The sequence below is a fragment of the Balaenoptera acutorostrata genome, chromosome 5, assembly GCF_949987535.1.
Source record: "Balaenoptera acutorostrata chromosome 5, mBalAcu1.1, whole genome shotgun sequence".
In the NCBI taxonomy this organism is placed as follows: Eukaryota; Metazoa; Chordata; class Mammalia; order Artiodactyla; family Balaenopteridae; genus Balaenoptera; species Balaenoptera acutorostrata.
The window spans coordinates 140,572,415-140,586,551 of NC_080068.1; the positions used below are offsets into that span (position 1 = coordinate 140,572,415).

Genomic DNA, 14,137 nt, shown 5'->3' on the forward strand with positions numbered 1-14,137 from the left:
CTCGGCAGGTTCAGTGTGGACGAGGGCCTCACCTGGAGCACGCATAATTTCACCAGCACCTCCGTGTTTGTGGACGGGCTGCTGAGTGAGCCGGGGGACGAGACGCTGGTCATGACGTGAGTGCCCACGGGAGGTGGGCAGGCAGGTCAGAGCCGAACCCCAGGCGGGCCATGGCGGAGGGCCACCGTGGGCCTTGCTGCTCTAGGCAGGTTCAACACTGACCCCCAGCCTTCCTCCCCATCCTCCTCGCTTTGACCTCCATCTTCACACCTGCTTCCTTTTCTCTTACCATCTACTGTTTCCTCTCATCCTCAGCCACTGGGAAGTGGCCACTCTGTCCCTAGTCAGGGACATTTGTCACCTGCCCAGGATCACCTGCTGGTGAGGGGTGGAACCAAGAGTCAAGGGTCAGCTCTGGATCACTTTCCATTTAACCTTTCAGATGTTGATGATGATGGTGGTGGTGGTGGTGATGATAATGTGATGATGGTGAGGATGATGGTGTTGATGATGGTGATGATGGTGATAATGATGATAATGGTGATGGTGATGATGGTGATGGTGATGATGGTGATAATGGTGATGACGATGATGGTGATGATGATGATGGTGTTGATGATGGTGATAGTGAAGGTGATGATGATGGTGATGATGATGGTGAGGATGATGATGGTGGTGATGATGGTGATGATGGTGATGATGATGGTGAGGATGATGATGGTGGTGATGATGATGATGGTGTTGATGATGGTGATAGTGAAGGTGATGCTGATGGTGAGGATGATGATGGTGTTGATGGTGACAATGATGATGATAATGATGATGATGGTGTTGATGATGGTGATGATGGTGATGATGATAATTATGATGATGATGGTGGTGATGATGGTGATGGTGATGATGGTGATGATGGTGATGATGGTAATGATGATGATAATTATGATGATGATGGTGGTGATGATGGTGATGATGATGGTGATGATGGTGATGATAGTGATGATAATGGTGAGATGATGATGGTGAGGATGATGATGGTGGTGATGATGATGATGATGGTGTTGATGATGGTGATAGTGAAGGTGATGCTGATGGTGAGGATGATGGTGGTGATGGTGACAATGATGATGATGATGGTGCAGATGATGCTGCTGGTGATGATGGTGATCATGAAGGTGATGCTGATGGTGAGGGTGATGCTGGTGATGTTGATGGTGATCATGAAGGTGATGCTGATGGTGAGGGTGATGCTGGTGATGTTGATGGTGATCATGAAGGTGATGCTGATGGTGAGGGTGATAATGGTAGTGATGATTATTGGCTATTGGCACCTGTGAAGAACTTGTAGGCACATGGCACAGAGAGGACCTAAGACCCCAATGGGCCAGTGAAGGGCAGATCCAGGCCGTGAACCCAGCCCCTTGACCCTGGCTTAGGTCAAGCGCATCCCTGTTCAGAGTGGCTCACAGCCCAGGAGCAGAGCCTGAGCAGATGGGGACTGAAAAAGGCACACAGGGCTTGACTGTGCCCTGTGGCCCCGCTGGGGAGACAAGGTGCTCACCCAGAAACCACGAAATGAGGGTCCGCCTTTGGAAGCCTCTTTCCTGGGTGATTTGCCCGTCTAGGCACTTGTTCAGGCAGAGCTGATTCACAAGCCAGGGTGGGGCCCGAGACTCTGCATTTCTAACAGCCCCGCCGATGCCGTGCATGCCTGGCTGCTAGGTGCAGGAGACCAGGCCCTGTGCACTCTGCTTGGCTTTTATTGATGACGCCTGTACTGGGGAGAGCAGTGTCCCCCCAAATCCACGTCCACCCAGAACCTGTGGATGTGACCTTACTTGGGAACAGGGCCTCTGCCGATGTGCTTAGTTGAGATGAGGTCACACAGGAGGAGGGTGGGCCCTAATCCAATGACTCGTGTCTTATACGAAGAGGGTTAGGGCTAGATACACAGCGACAACGTCACGTGAAGACGGAGGCAGAGGCCCGGGTGATGCGGCCACGGCCCAGGCACCCCTGGAGCCCCAGGAGCTGGAAGAGGCAGGAAGGAGCCTCCCCTGGGGCCTGCAGAGGAAGCCCGCTCTGTGAACAACCACATCGCAGATTTCTGGCCTCCAGAACTGTGAGGAGATACGTTTCCATTGTTTGAAGCACGAGTTTGTGGAAATGAGTTAAGATGGCCCCAGGAAGCCACTCAAGGCCCCATGACTCTTCCCCTCATGACAGCCCAATGTAGGCCAGGGCCACTGACGCTGGGAGGGGACCCGGCACTTTGGACACCTCGGTCTCTGGTTGGCCTCCCAAGTTACTTCCTCTCTCCCCCCAGCAGACTTTGAGGAAGCTTCCAGAGGGCAGGGCTGGGTCTGAGTCCCCAGCCCAGGAAGGCTCCTGCTGTAGCAGTAGGGAGTGAAAACAAGTAAGAGGTTCCCTTGCTTGATCCCCGAGGACGGGGGAGGGGGCGGCGAGCTGCTTCCTTCTATGGGGTGAGGGTAGAGGTGTGTCCTGGGGTCAGCCGGAGGGGTGGCTTAGGAGGTCTGCCCACCCCTTAGGTGGGGTTGTGTGCAGGGGGCATGTGCAGGACCCTGCTTTTGTTCCCGGCTCCTCAGAAGTGGCAGTTGCGTTTTTGGTCTCTTTGTATCTTGTTGTCCATAATTTGCCCCAACTGCACATGCACGCAGTTATTTTTAGTCCCTTATAGTTTCTTTGTATTTTGTGGCTCAAGGAGACGTTTGTCCAGGTGCCAGCACTGCAGCAAAGGGTCCCAGGTCCCAGGTCCCAGCCTATCTCGAGGCCAGCCCTTCTCCGGTCATTCCAGCCTTGCCTGCCACGTGCCACCCTCTGTCTGGGCACCAGGGACCCCAAGGACCCACAGAGCTGGTGGCCCAGGCAGACAGATCAAATATAACCAAGAGTGACATGGTTCCTCGATAACGTGAAAGATGCTGATACAACAGGGCCAGCCAGCCGAGGGGCTGGGGGCTGAAGGGTCGCTTTTGGGGTGGGTGGTGATCAAGGAGTCTCGGAGCAGCTGACCTTTGAACCGGCACTGGGCCAGTGAGACCCAGGCCCAAGGACGAGCTGTGGGCACAGAAGGATTGATACTTTTCCACGTGAGGATTTGAACTGTGCCCCAGCTCTGGCTCAGCCCTTCTGGAGCAGATGGGCCGGTTCCGTCCATTCCCAGCGGAGTGGCCGGGTGCCAGGACCCCTCACCCTGCCCGCTCGGCCTGGAGAGCATGCCCAGGTCCGTGTGCCCAGCTGGAGTCATTGCCTGGGAGCGAGTCCCTGGTGAGAGAACAACTCATGCCCTCCTGTCTGCCCTTGCAGCTCACGATGGCTTTCACGCCCCTGCCCCGACCAGCTCCCCATCGCCTGTGAAGATCTGGGCCCTCACCCTTCTGAATGCCCCAGAGGGGCCACTCGGATAAGCCCCCAGGGGTGCCTGGCCCCCAGCCCGAGGCCTGAACTGGAAGGAAACAGCCCAGTGTGGACGTTACCCCTCCAGGCCCGCCTCTGCCCTGGGGCTCCTGTGGGTGCTCATGTGAACGTCCCCGTGCCAGGCTCCTCTGGCTGCCTGGGATGGGGGCTGGGAGCACAGCTCTGGTAAGCTCCCCACCGCGGGCCGCCTGTGTGCCCACCGCCCAGGCTTCTGGGAACGGAAGATGGAGCAAAGGGACATGGAAACAGTAGTGCAGACTCCTTTCTCAGGACGTTGGAGACAGGAGAGCCATCTAAGTTCCTGCCAGACCTAAATCCGGCTTCAGTGGCCCCTCCAGGGGGCCTCCCCTGCCACCAGGACTGAGGCAACCTGGCATCCGCCCTACATCTTTCCCAGTATGGCCTCTTGCACAAGTTCTGTAATGAAGCTTTATTGAGCACATACTATACGTTATGGGTCCATTTTTTTTTACGTTATCTCATTTTATTCTCATAGGAAATCTCCAGGGAGGATTTATTCCCCCTTCTTCTAGAAGTGCTAAAAATCTCAATAATTCTGCACCGAGGGAGTGGTGGGAAAGGGGGACCCCTCACATCAGCTCTGCATGGTTCCTGGAGAGCCAGAGCTGGAAGGGGGACCCCAGAGGCTGTCCTATAAAAACTGGGTCAGGAATCAATCACCTTTCTAATTCCCTAAACGCCCCACTTGTGCTTCTCCCTGGACACCTAGTTCCTCTCCTCCCTGGCCGTGGAATGAGCTAAATCTTTCAGGACGTCACACATTTATGCTCCCCTCGTGCTCTTGGAGGCTTCGGTCTGGGGTGGGCAGGGGCGGGAGGAAGACTCCAGCCTGGGCCGATGCAGGGCTCTCTGTGGTGTGGCGGCCGGGCTCAGCCTGGACCCTCTGCTGGTTGACCAGTTTTCCAGGACCAGAGTCCACGGAGCACGAGGGAAGCGTCAGAAACACCAGGGGAGAGATGTCTGGCCTGTGCTGGTTTTGCAGAGGTTGAACAAGTCAGCTGGGTCTGAGGCCTCAGCTTCCCCAGCTGAGAAATGGGAGCACTTTCTACCCCAGGGCATTGACCTAGGAGCTTCAGGACGTCAAGCCCTGTGTCACCGCATCCGTGCTGGGTTTGGCCCCAGAAACAGCCCGGTTTTCAGCACTCATCAACAGATGGGGCATTTTATTCCTGGAACACTCTTGGCAGAATTCAGAGCCAGATGCTACAACCTCAAGTTTTTTTTTGAAAAAGCATCGAAACTGTTCCTACATGCCTCCTACTTCACTGTGCCACATCGTCAGACCACTTTCAAATTCCAGTTGACACAGAAATAATTCCAACTCTGAAAGAGGGAACACACTGGCATGTTAGAATAAAGGTGCATCTCTCCAGACTGCTGGAACTGCTCCCACCCGGACCTAGCGTCCTCTCCACTCCCCCTCCTTCCCTTCCTGTCTCTCTCCTTCTCTCCCTCTCTGTGTCTCTCTGTCTCTCCCTCCCTTCCCCATCCTCTGTCTCTCTGCCTCTCTCTCTCTCTATCCCCCGCTGTCCTATTTCCTGCACGGTTGAGAGCATTTCCCCAGATGGTTCTTTATCCAAATCTGCCCAAAGGTCACGTCCAAGCTGACCGTAGTCACCTTTGGGGATGTTTCCCTCAGCTTGGATCACCCTTGCTTACCCTCCCGTCCCCACCGGTGCAGCCTCAGAGGGGTGAGGGCCCCCCAGGCCCTGGGGGGAGATAGTGGGGCTCCCAGATCCTCCCCGGGCTGCACTAGGGGAGGGGAGGGGGCTCTTTGAAGGACGTGAGGCTCCTCCTTAACCTGCAGAGGCTGACCCACATTTTCCTTATGAATCGTGAAGCAATAAATCGCCTCCCTCTGGCATCTCCTTCCTAAAACTCAGAATCAGCCGGATGACAGATATTTCTCGAAGTATCCGCTGAGCTTTTGGGCTTCATAAAAGGCAGGACTTCAAAGACACGGAGGGGATTAGTTAGATGAAGCAAGCCAGCCTCTTTTCAGGGACTTCCCCGGCGGGACCTGAGCCGCCTGCCCGGGAGGCTGCGCGGTGGTCACGCTCGCGCCAGTGCGTGTTTCCCAGGCAAAGCATCCCAGCCCCGTGGTCGCCAACCCGGGGACCGACCCTGGCTCCCCCGGGAGGTGGGCCGCTGCGTGCCATCCTGAGGGGGTCCCTGGCCTCAGTCTCCTCGTCCGTAAGGTGGGAATGTTAACAGTACGTTCCGCACGGGGTTGGCGTGGAGGAGGAGAGGATGGAAGGTCGAGCGTGTAGCAGGTACAGAGTACAGGCCAGCAGTTCCTGCTGTTGTCACCTCCATCATAACATCATAACGTGGCTTCCAGAAGAGCAAGAGACGCAGCTCAGGCTGTGTGAGGACCTGGAAATTGTCCCTTGGAGACATCGCTTCAGGGAGCTAAGACCCTCTCGTTCTCAGTAACCAACCCAGCAGGCTTTGCTTGGGAGAAGGGGACACTGTGACAAAGAAAAGCCCCACGTGGTGACACTCCCAGGGAGAGGGCTGTCCGTGTCAGGATGGGAGTCGGGACAGAGGACCGGCACGGCACCTTCACACCTTCACGGCCACGGTCACCACCATCCGGGCCTCCTACGGCCTCGCCATCGGAAACAGCACCTGCGGGCGCAGCTGGACCCGGCGGAGGAGAAGCGGGCCGTTCGGTCCTTGCTGGGCCACGTCCATCAGCATCAGGAGAGGCCCCAGGCTGAGAGACAGCGGCGGGGGCTCCGACTTGCACCTCGGGCAGGAGAAAAGCAGAATGGATTATTCACAACCAGACACGAGCGCGGGCGAGAGGCCAGGGCTGGAGGGAGGAGCATAGGGTGTCTCCAGACACCAGGGCTGCCGGCAATCGGGGAGGGAGAGTGATCTCAGAGCCCAGGACGGGAGGACGGAGAGGCGGGCCACAGAGGCAGGTCAAGGCCGAGACGGAGGGAGGCTCCGGGGCTGCTAGGATCAGAGGAGGCCCCTGCAGAGGCTCGGGGTCTTGTCTATAAAATAAAGACCATGGCATCTGCTTCGGGGGACTGTTCTGGGCAGTAGAGGTAATGTGTGTGCACGTGAGAATGTGTGAGCATGTGCGTGTGCACGAGTGTGTGTGCACAAGCGAGTGTGTGTTGTGCATATGTGTGTATAAATCTCCTACTAAGTGCCAAGCATCCTACACAAACCATTGCTAATCCACCATCGATCCTGAAAGGCCAGTGTTATTGTCCCCATTTTAAAGCCAAGGAAACTGAGGTACAGAGAAGAATGGACCTGCCCAAGGTCACAGACATAGTAAATGGGTATCATCCCAGGCCTACCTGGCTCAGAGGTGCCCTATGGAGCCAAAACTCCAAAACTCCTCTTCAAATGTCAGCCTCAGACATTCAGAGCCAGCCATCATGTCCTCCAGAAAACACTCCAAGAGCCTTCTCAACTACTCTCCTAGAACGGGGTTTGCACCCTTTCAGACCATGACTGGCTTCTCCCGAGTATCCGGCTCCTGTCGGTGTGCGCGGAAGGGGACCAAGACCAGAGTGGGTGCTTCACCTCCTGCATCCAGATGCTTGACCTCTGATAATATGGCCTGGGTACTATAGTGTGGACTAGAGAAGGACCAGAGAAGTACAGACTGGTCCCCTCTTCTGTGGTGGTATTTGGAGCCCATGTGTGAGGTGTTGGGAGGATCAGGTGGAAATCCCTTCAGCAGCAGCCTTCCCAGAGAGCGAGGCATCTGGTAGGCAACTCAACAAATGCCTGCTGAGGGAGAAGAAATGGCACAAACAAGCTGTGTGACCTTGAGCAAGTTACTCAACCTCTCTGTGCCTCAGTTTTCCTTTCTGTAGAATGGGCTGTGGTGAGGATTAGACCAGATAGCCTACACGGGGCTCCCAGCACACTGCCCGTGCTCTGTAGAGGACTGGCCTTTGCAGAGCCCCCATGGTGCTCTGTCCCCTGCTTCTTCCACCCACCGAGGCCGGGGCCACGCAGCAAGGACCACACTGAGATCCTTCCCACCCTGCCGCTCTGAGCCGGTGTGATGACTTGTTACTTCTCTTTGGATTGTCGGTTCTGCTTGGGGTGAAAAGGCTGCGGCCCAGCTAGGCGGAGCTGGCTTTCTGCAGTGCAGGCCTCCTGGAGTGGTCAGGTGGGAAGAAAGGCGAGGAGAAGCCAGAGAGCACAGGACGCAGACACCTGACCACGAATCATTCTGCAAAACAATTCTGCAGGGACTAGCATGGGGGCTGTGGGAGGGTCCAGGCTCCTGACCCTACCGTGCCGGCTTCCTCGTCCATCGGGGGGCCAGGTGGGATGACCCCCACCAAGGCCATCAACGAGCCATAGATTACGTGTGAGGACTGTGGGAATACTAACGCCGACGCCCAAATGCTCGTGGCCAGCCGGGCCCAGGGCAGGTGCCTGGCCCCAGGGCAGCCCAGCGGGGGCAGGGGAGGGACCAAGGGGCCCGCTGCGCAGGTGGGAACAGAGGCCCGCAGGGGAAGCGGTGGGCGCCTGGGGGACAAGCCAGACTAAGGTGGTTTCCCGCCCCTCCCCCCGCCCCCCCCCCCCCCCAGCGTCTTCGGCCACATCAGTTTCCGCTCGGACTGGGAGCTGGTCAAGGTGGACTTCCGGCCCTGGTTCTCCAGGCAGTGCAGCGAGGAAGACTACAGCTCCTGGGACCTCACCAACCTGCAGGTGGGCCTGGCCGCACGCTGGGGGTGGGCACCACGCAGGGCCCCCTCCGCCAGACAGAGTCCCCGTCCTGCGGGACCGAGGGCCTCCCTCAGATGCCCAGCCCTCCTTCGGGGTGCTCTGGCCCCCTCTGGGGCCTAGGGCTGCCTGGGCCAGAGTCTGCAGTCACACTCAGGGGAACAGGTGCACAGGGCCCCAGCCAGCCTGGAGGCAGGCGTGCTCGGGGTCCAGGAGTTTTCAGATCGAGGGACGGTAACAGGGCATGTGTACCATATATTAGGTAACACCCCAGTGGGTCTGGGGCAGCCCCACCCCATAATCTCAAATACATACATGTTTCTACAGCAAAGTGTGTCATATTCACACGGAGAGGAATAAATGAGGGCTCGAAATGGCCTCCCAGTGCAGTTCAGAGCAGGTGGTGTGGCCACAGGACAGGATTTCAGAGCGAGGGGGGGCTCTGGAATTGCTGGGGGGACCCTGCACCACGGCTCCCGTTCACACAGGTGTGGCCTCTTCTGATCATTGGCTGAGGACCTACTGTGTGTCCTGGAGGCCGCGGCTCACCCCAGCTGCACAGGGCCCACCTGGCACCCTCAGGCCTGAGGAGTGAATGCAAGGGGCCTCTTCCAGCAGCCCTGCCACCCCTCAGGGCCCAGACGAAGCCTGTACACCGTGGGAGCTCAGTGAATGCCAGGGCGGGTGGGACGGGAGCCGGGCTGCCCTAGGCTGGCCTCAGGCACGCACACCCCTCCCCCGGGCCCTGGTTTCCCGGCCGGCGAGTGAGGAACCGGCAGCAGGAGGGGTGGGAGCCGATGCAGAGTGGCCCCTCAGCCTGGCCTTCCTGCACAGGGCGACCGCTGCGTCCTGGGCCAGCAGAGGAGTTTCCGGAGGAGGAAGCCTACGTCCTGGTGCATCAAGGGTCGGAGCTTCACGGCGGCGCTCACGGCCCGCGTGTGCCAGTGCCGCGACTCGGACTTCCTCTGGTGAGGGCCCCGCTCTGCCACGGGCCCCTGGGGCTGCCTGAGTAGCCTGGGGACCCGGCAGCCGCTGTCCCCGCAGGTGATGCCGGGGGAGGTCTCAGGAGTCACACTCCGTCACTTCCCCCTTACTCTGTGCCTTAGGACCCAGCCACTGGGTCCAGCCCGCATTAAAGAACTCGTGGGCCTCGTTTCAAAACCAGTGCACGTGGCACTGCTCACAGGTGGGAGGGGAAACTGAGGAACACGGAGGGCATCCCGGGGGCCAGCTGTACCACCCAGCCCCTTCTCCTCTGTCCAGAGACTCTGCCGAAAGCCCCCTGACCACTCGCCTGCCTCCGCTCAAGGACTCCCGTGGCCGCCTGCTGCCCACAGGAGGATGTCCGAGTTCTGGAACCTGCCTCCCTCCCCAGCCATCCTCACCCCTCTCCTTCAGCCACCTTCCCCACTGTCTCCCTGCACCAGTGTTGAAGGGGCCAGTCCCTGCCTGCAGTGCCCTTCCCCCCCTCTTCCCCGACTGCCTCTTGATCTTCCATTGAGATTCAGCCCACCTCCTCCAGGCAGCCCTCCAGGACAACCAGGCTGGGCTCACTGCTCTCCTGTGATTTGCTAGAATCCCCTTTGCATCCCTTCTCACCTGGAACGTAACTGTCGGCCTTCAGTCCTGTGTTCCCTCTGGGACAGGGCCCTGTGGATCCGCTTCTGCGTCCTCAGCATGAGGCCCCTGACCCACGCTGTCTCCTGACGGCCATTTTTCCCTCCTCCCAGTGACTACGGATTTGAGCGCACCCCCTCCTCCGAGTCCGACGCCGACAAGTGCTTTGCCAACTTCTGGTTTAACCCCCTGTCCCCCCCTGACGACTGTGTCCTGGGCCAGACCTACACCAGCAGTCTCGGGTGAGTAGCACGGGGCAGAACCAGGGTGGCCCCTTGCCTTCCTGCCTGGTGCCCATGGCCCCCCGCATGGAGTCAGGGAAAGAGAAGTCGGGGCTGAATGGCCTGTGTGCCGGGGTTCCTGGGAGTCACCCCAGGCACTGACCCCTCGGGGCTCTCCAATCAGAGCCCATGTGGGTCAGCGTCAGGGAGAAGAGGTGCCTTGAGCTGGCTCCGAACAGAGAACAACAGGCAGAGAAGGTCCAAGGGCTTTGTAGCTCACACCTGCTGCAGAGGCTGAGCCCTTCCAGAGAAGTAACACCCCTCGCCTGGTCCTTCTGAGCCCCTGCAGTGCTGGGATGACCCTTCCCCATTTACCAACACTGAGTGAGGCCGGCCTGAGCTGGACCGGAGGTGCTCACACTCCCTTTAGGTCTCAGCTTGAATGATGCCTCCTCCAGGAAGGCCTCCCTGACTCACCCTGGGCCCTGAGCTTACCCTGTGAGGGCGCATATCCCAGTTATTGTCACACTCACCCAGTCATCCCCCCGACTGGACGGTAAGCTCCACGACACGTAGCGGGTCCCTCAGTGTGTGGTGTGGTGGACACACGCTGTACGTGAGGGTTAAGTACTCCACAGGTGTGAGCCGTTATGACACTTTTCCTCCACCAGGGGCTGACCATGTTGCGTGTCAAGGATGAACGTCATATAAAAATATTAGGTGTGTAAAGGCTGTGAACCTGCCGCTCCAGAGGCCCTAAACAAGCTTTATCTAAAAGTCTCTGCTTCCCTTTGGGGAAGTTTTGAGAGGGAGTAAACCACCTATGGACTTACTAGAAAATCCTCATTACTGCCTCTGGAGATGGGGCAGGGCAGAGCCCGAGAAGAAAGAAGCTGAAGCAGAAAAGCAGTCTTGGACCTCAGCGGCATAAATCCCATCATCCATCCATCCATCCAGTCATCCAATCAGCTATCCGTTTATTCCTCCATCCATCCATCATCCATTCATCCGTCCACCCACCCATCCATCATCCATCTATCCATCCATCCATCCAATCATCCATCTATTTATTCTTCCCCTCACTCACCCATCACCCATCCATCGTCCCATCCCTCCAGCGGTTCATCCATCATCCCTCTACCGTCCATCCCTCCTCCCATCCCTCCAGCGGTTCATCCATCATCCCTCTACCGTCCATCCCTCCTCCCATCCCTCCAGCGGTTCATCCATCATCCCTCTACCGTCCATCCCTCTTCCCATCCCTCCAGCGGTTCATCCATCATCCCTCTACCGTCCATCCCTCCTCCCATCCCTCCAGCGGTTCATCCATCATCCCTCTACCGTCCATCCCTCCTCCCATCCCTCCAGCGGTTCATCCATCATCCCTCTACCGTCCCTCCCTCCCTCCCTCAGGGAGCCACAGCTGCTGCTCCAGGGCACCCACCAGGGCTTGGCACGCAGGAGCTCTTGTTTGAGATGGCAGAGCCAGGACCCATATCAAGGGCAGAGGGTTTCATTTCATACCATCTGCACACTCTGGGTGCCAAGGGGCTGTGGCTGGGTAGCTCATAGGGAGCGTATTTTCTTCCAAACTAACCACATGCGTCTTTGCATGATAAACTTCTGAATGTTCATTCAGCGGCAGAGCCGTGAGGGCAGGCGGGGCACCAGGCACAGGAGGTGGGCAGATCCAGGCACTTTGGCAATAATGTGAGTTTTGCAGACCCAGAATCCCGGTGTCGCCCGAGGGAGCATCACAAGTGGCAAGTCTGAAGATGCCACCCGAGCAGTGGTTTTCCCGTCGCCCCCTAAATGTTTACTAGAGCCCATTGGGCTCTGCCCACCAGCCCCTCCCCACTCTCATCCCACACCTGCTGCCCACTCTGGGCTTTGGCTCCGCCCCCACCACCACAGGGCCTTTGCACATGCTGTTCCCGCTGCCCAGGATGCTCTTCCCTCTCCTGTTCATCCTTCTGGTCTTAGCTGAAAGCCCCTTTCTCAGGGACCAGATTCCCAGGTGCTGCCCCTCCCCAGCACCTGTCCCAGTTGCAATGTTGCCTTGATGTGGGGGACGGTTTGGTGAGGGCTCCCTCCCTCACTAGACAGTCCTCTCTGCAAGGGCAGGGCTGTGAGTGATGACCTCGTACCCCAGCACCCGGCACGTAGCAGATGCTCAGTAAATTCGTGTTGTGTGAATGAGCTGGTGAATCAGGTGTCATCTGGTCCCGCTCTCTTGACGTCATAGGGAGAGGAGCCCCCTGGGAGCGTGTTTGCTCACAGCCATGCGGCGCACCAGCGGTAAGGCCCGGCCCCTCCTGGGCACTCTGTCCTCCCAGGACCGTATTTCCCAGCAAAGCCACGAAATTCAGACTGACTCCTTCAATCCTCCCCTCAGCAACAACAGCTGTTACCGTTATTGTAAGAATACGAGCAGACCAAGGAAACGTCCAGTGACGGAAGCAGGTCCTGCCATTACTGGTCATTCCCTCCCCTGAGCCTCAGTTTTCCCATCTCCAAAATGGGGCAGAAATAGCAAACAGGTGGGGTCGGGGAAAGGGAGGGAGTTGAAGAATGGAGTTCGCCAAGCCAAGAGCCACCTCTCGGCGACAAGCAGGTCCGGCCGGGCAGCAGGGCCCGCCCCACCCCCGCCTGTCTGACTCGCTGTCTGGCCGCAGGTACCGGAAGGTGGTGTCCAACGTGTGCGAGGGTGGCGTGGACCCGCGGCAGAGCCCGGGGCAGCTGCAGTGCCCCCTCCTGCCGCCGCGGGGCCTGCACGTCAGCATCCGCGGCGAGGCGGTGGCCGTGCGGCCGGGGGAGGACGTGCTGTTCGTGGTGCGGCAGGAACAGGTGAGCGGCCGCTTCAACCGGGCACACGGGGCGCCGGGCGGCGCTCTCTCCCCTCCACGTCGGTTAGGGCAGCGTCTTTGGACCAGTGGTTCCCGAATGGCGGGAGGGGAGAGTGGGCCGGGGGCCGGGGGCCCCTTCCGGGGGCCCCTTCCCAGGTCCAGACCAGCACTGAAATGATGAAACAGAAAACTCGGACGAGAGGGCGGAGGCAGGGAGGGAACTGAGCCGCGTGCAGCAGGCCCAGGCCCAGGGGGGCGTGGCTTCAAACATCTGTGTGTGTGTGTTCACCGCGCGGTGACATCAGATTTCTGCCTTCCTGTGGGCGGCCGTAAAACTTTTTGAACCTCTCATTATACTGAGTTAGTTAATTTTGGAATCATAAGAAAAACAGGAAGTTAAAAAAAACTGTAAAAATAAATGAATAAATAAATGCGATGATGCAAACCAAAAAAAAAACAAACAAAAAAACCCCACCGTTACATATAATCTCATAGCCAAAGACAAATTCCGTAATAGATGATAGATAGATGGATAGGTAAATGGAGAGATAGATATCGATGATAAACAGATATAGATGATAGACTGATAGATAATGGATAGACATAGATACAAATACAGATGGATGGATATAGAAATATTTTGTGTGTCTGTATATATATATATATATATATATATATATATATATATACACACACACACATATATACATACACACAAATATATATATACACATACCTATATATAAATATATAAATTTCCTCCCCGTCTCCTCGTCTTTCCTTTTTTTTCTTTAGTACAAGTGTTACATTTTTTTCTGATTTTAAAAACAGTATATACTCATGGTAGAACGTTGGAAAACCACATTAAAAACATAAGAATATATCACCAAAAATCCTGTTCTCCCAAGGTAACCACTGTTAATTTTTTTATTTCCTTCTAGTCTATTTAAACTAATATGCAGCATGCTTATTTTTCTGATTATAGAAGTAACAAATGCTCATTGTAGAACATTCAAAAGCAGAAATTAGAAAAACTTACAAACGTGCAGGAAATTCAAAATGACGGAAAAGCACAAAGGGGAGGTCAGAACCCCCTGTTCCCACCCCCAGGGTCCCAACCTCTCCCAGGCTCATGGCTCTCTTGCGCATTTGGGTCTTCGGTTAACAAATATGTAGCGTGAAATGAGTGGGGCTTTGTAACTGCATGTGCTTCGTTTAGAAGATGTCCTTCAAAATGTGCCCAGGTGGGGCAGGGTGATGCTGACAGAGGTCTTTGATGTTGGAAAG

At 56.8% G+C, this 14,137-nt stretch overlaps 1 protein-coding gene across 1 annotated transcript in view; it reads left to right on the forward strand.

Moving 5' to 3' along the window:
- SORCS2 (sortilin related VPS10 domain containing receptor 2) overlaps nt 1–14,137 on the forward strand; it is a 521,346-nt gene that overhangs the window by 487,172 nt on the left and 20,037 nt on the right. Inside the window, exons 14-18 of the mRNA XM_057547088.1 lie at nt 9–116; nt 8,031–8,151; nt 9,001–9,134; nt 9,897–10,025; nt 12,680–12,851. Of these exons, the coding sequence (XP_057403071.1) occupies nt 9–116; nt 8,031–8,151; nt 9,001–9,134; nt 9,897–10,025; nt 12,680–12,851 (664 nt within the window). The remainder of the gene's footprint in view (nt 1–8; nt 117–8,030; nt 8,152–9,000; nt 9,135–9,896; nt 10,026–12,679; nt 12,852–14,137) is intronic.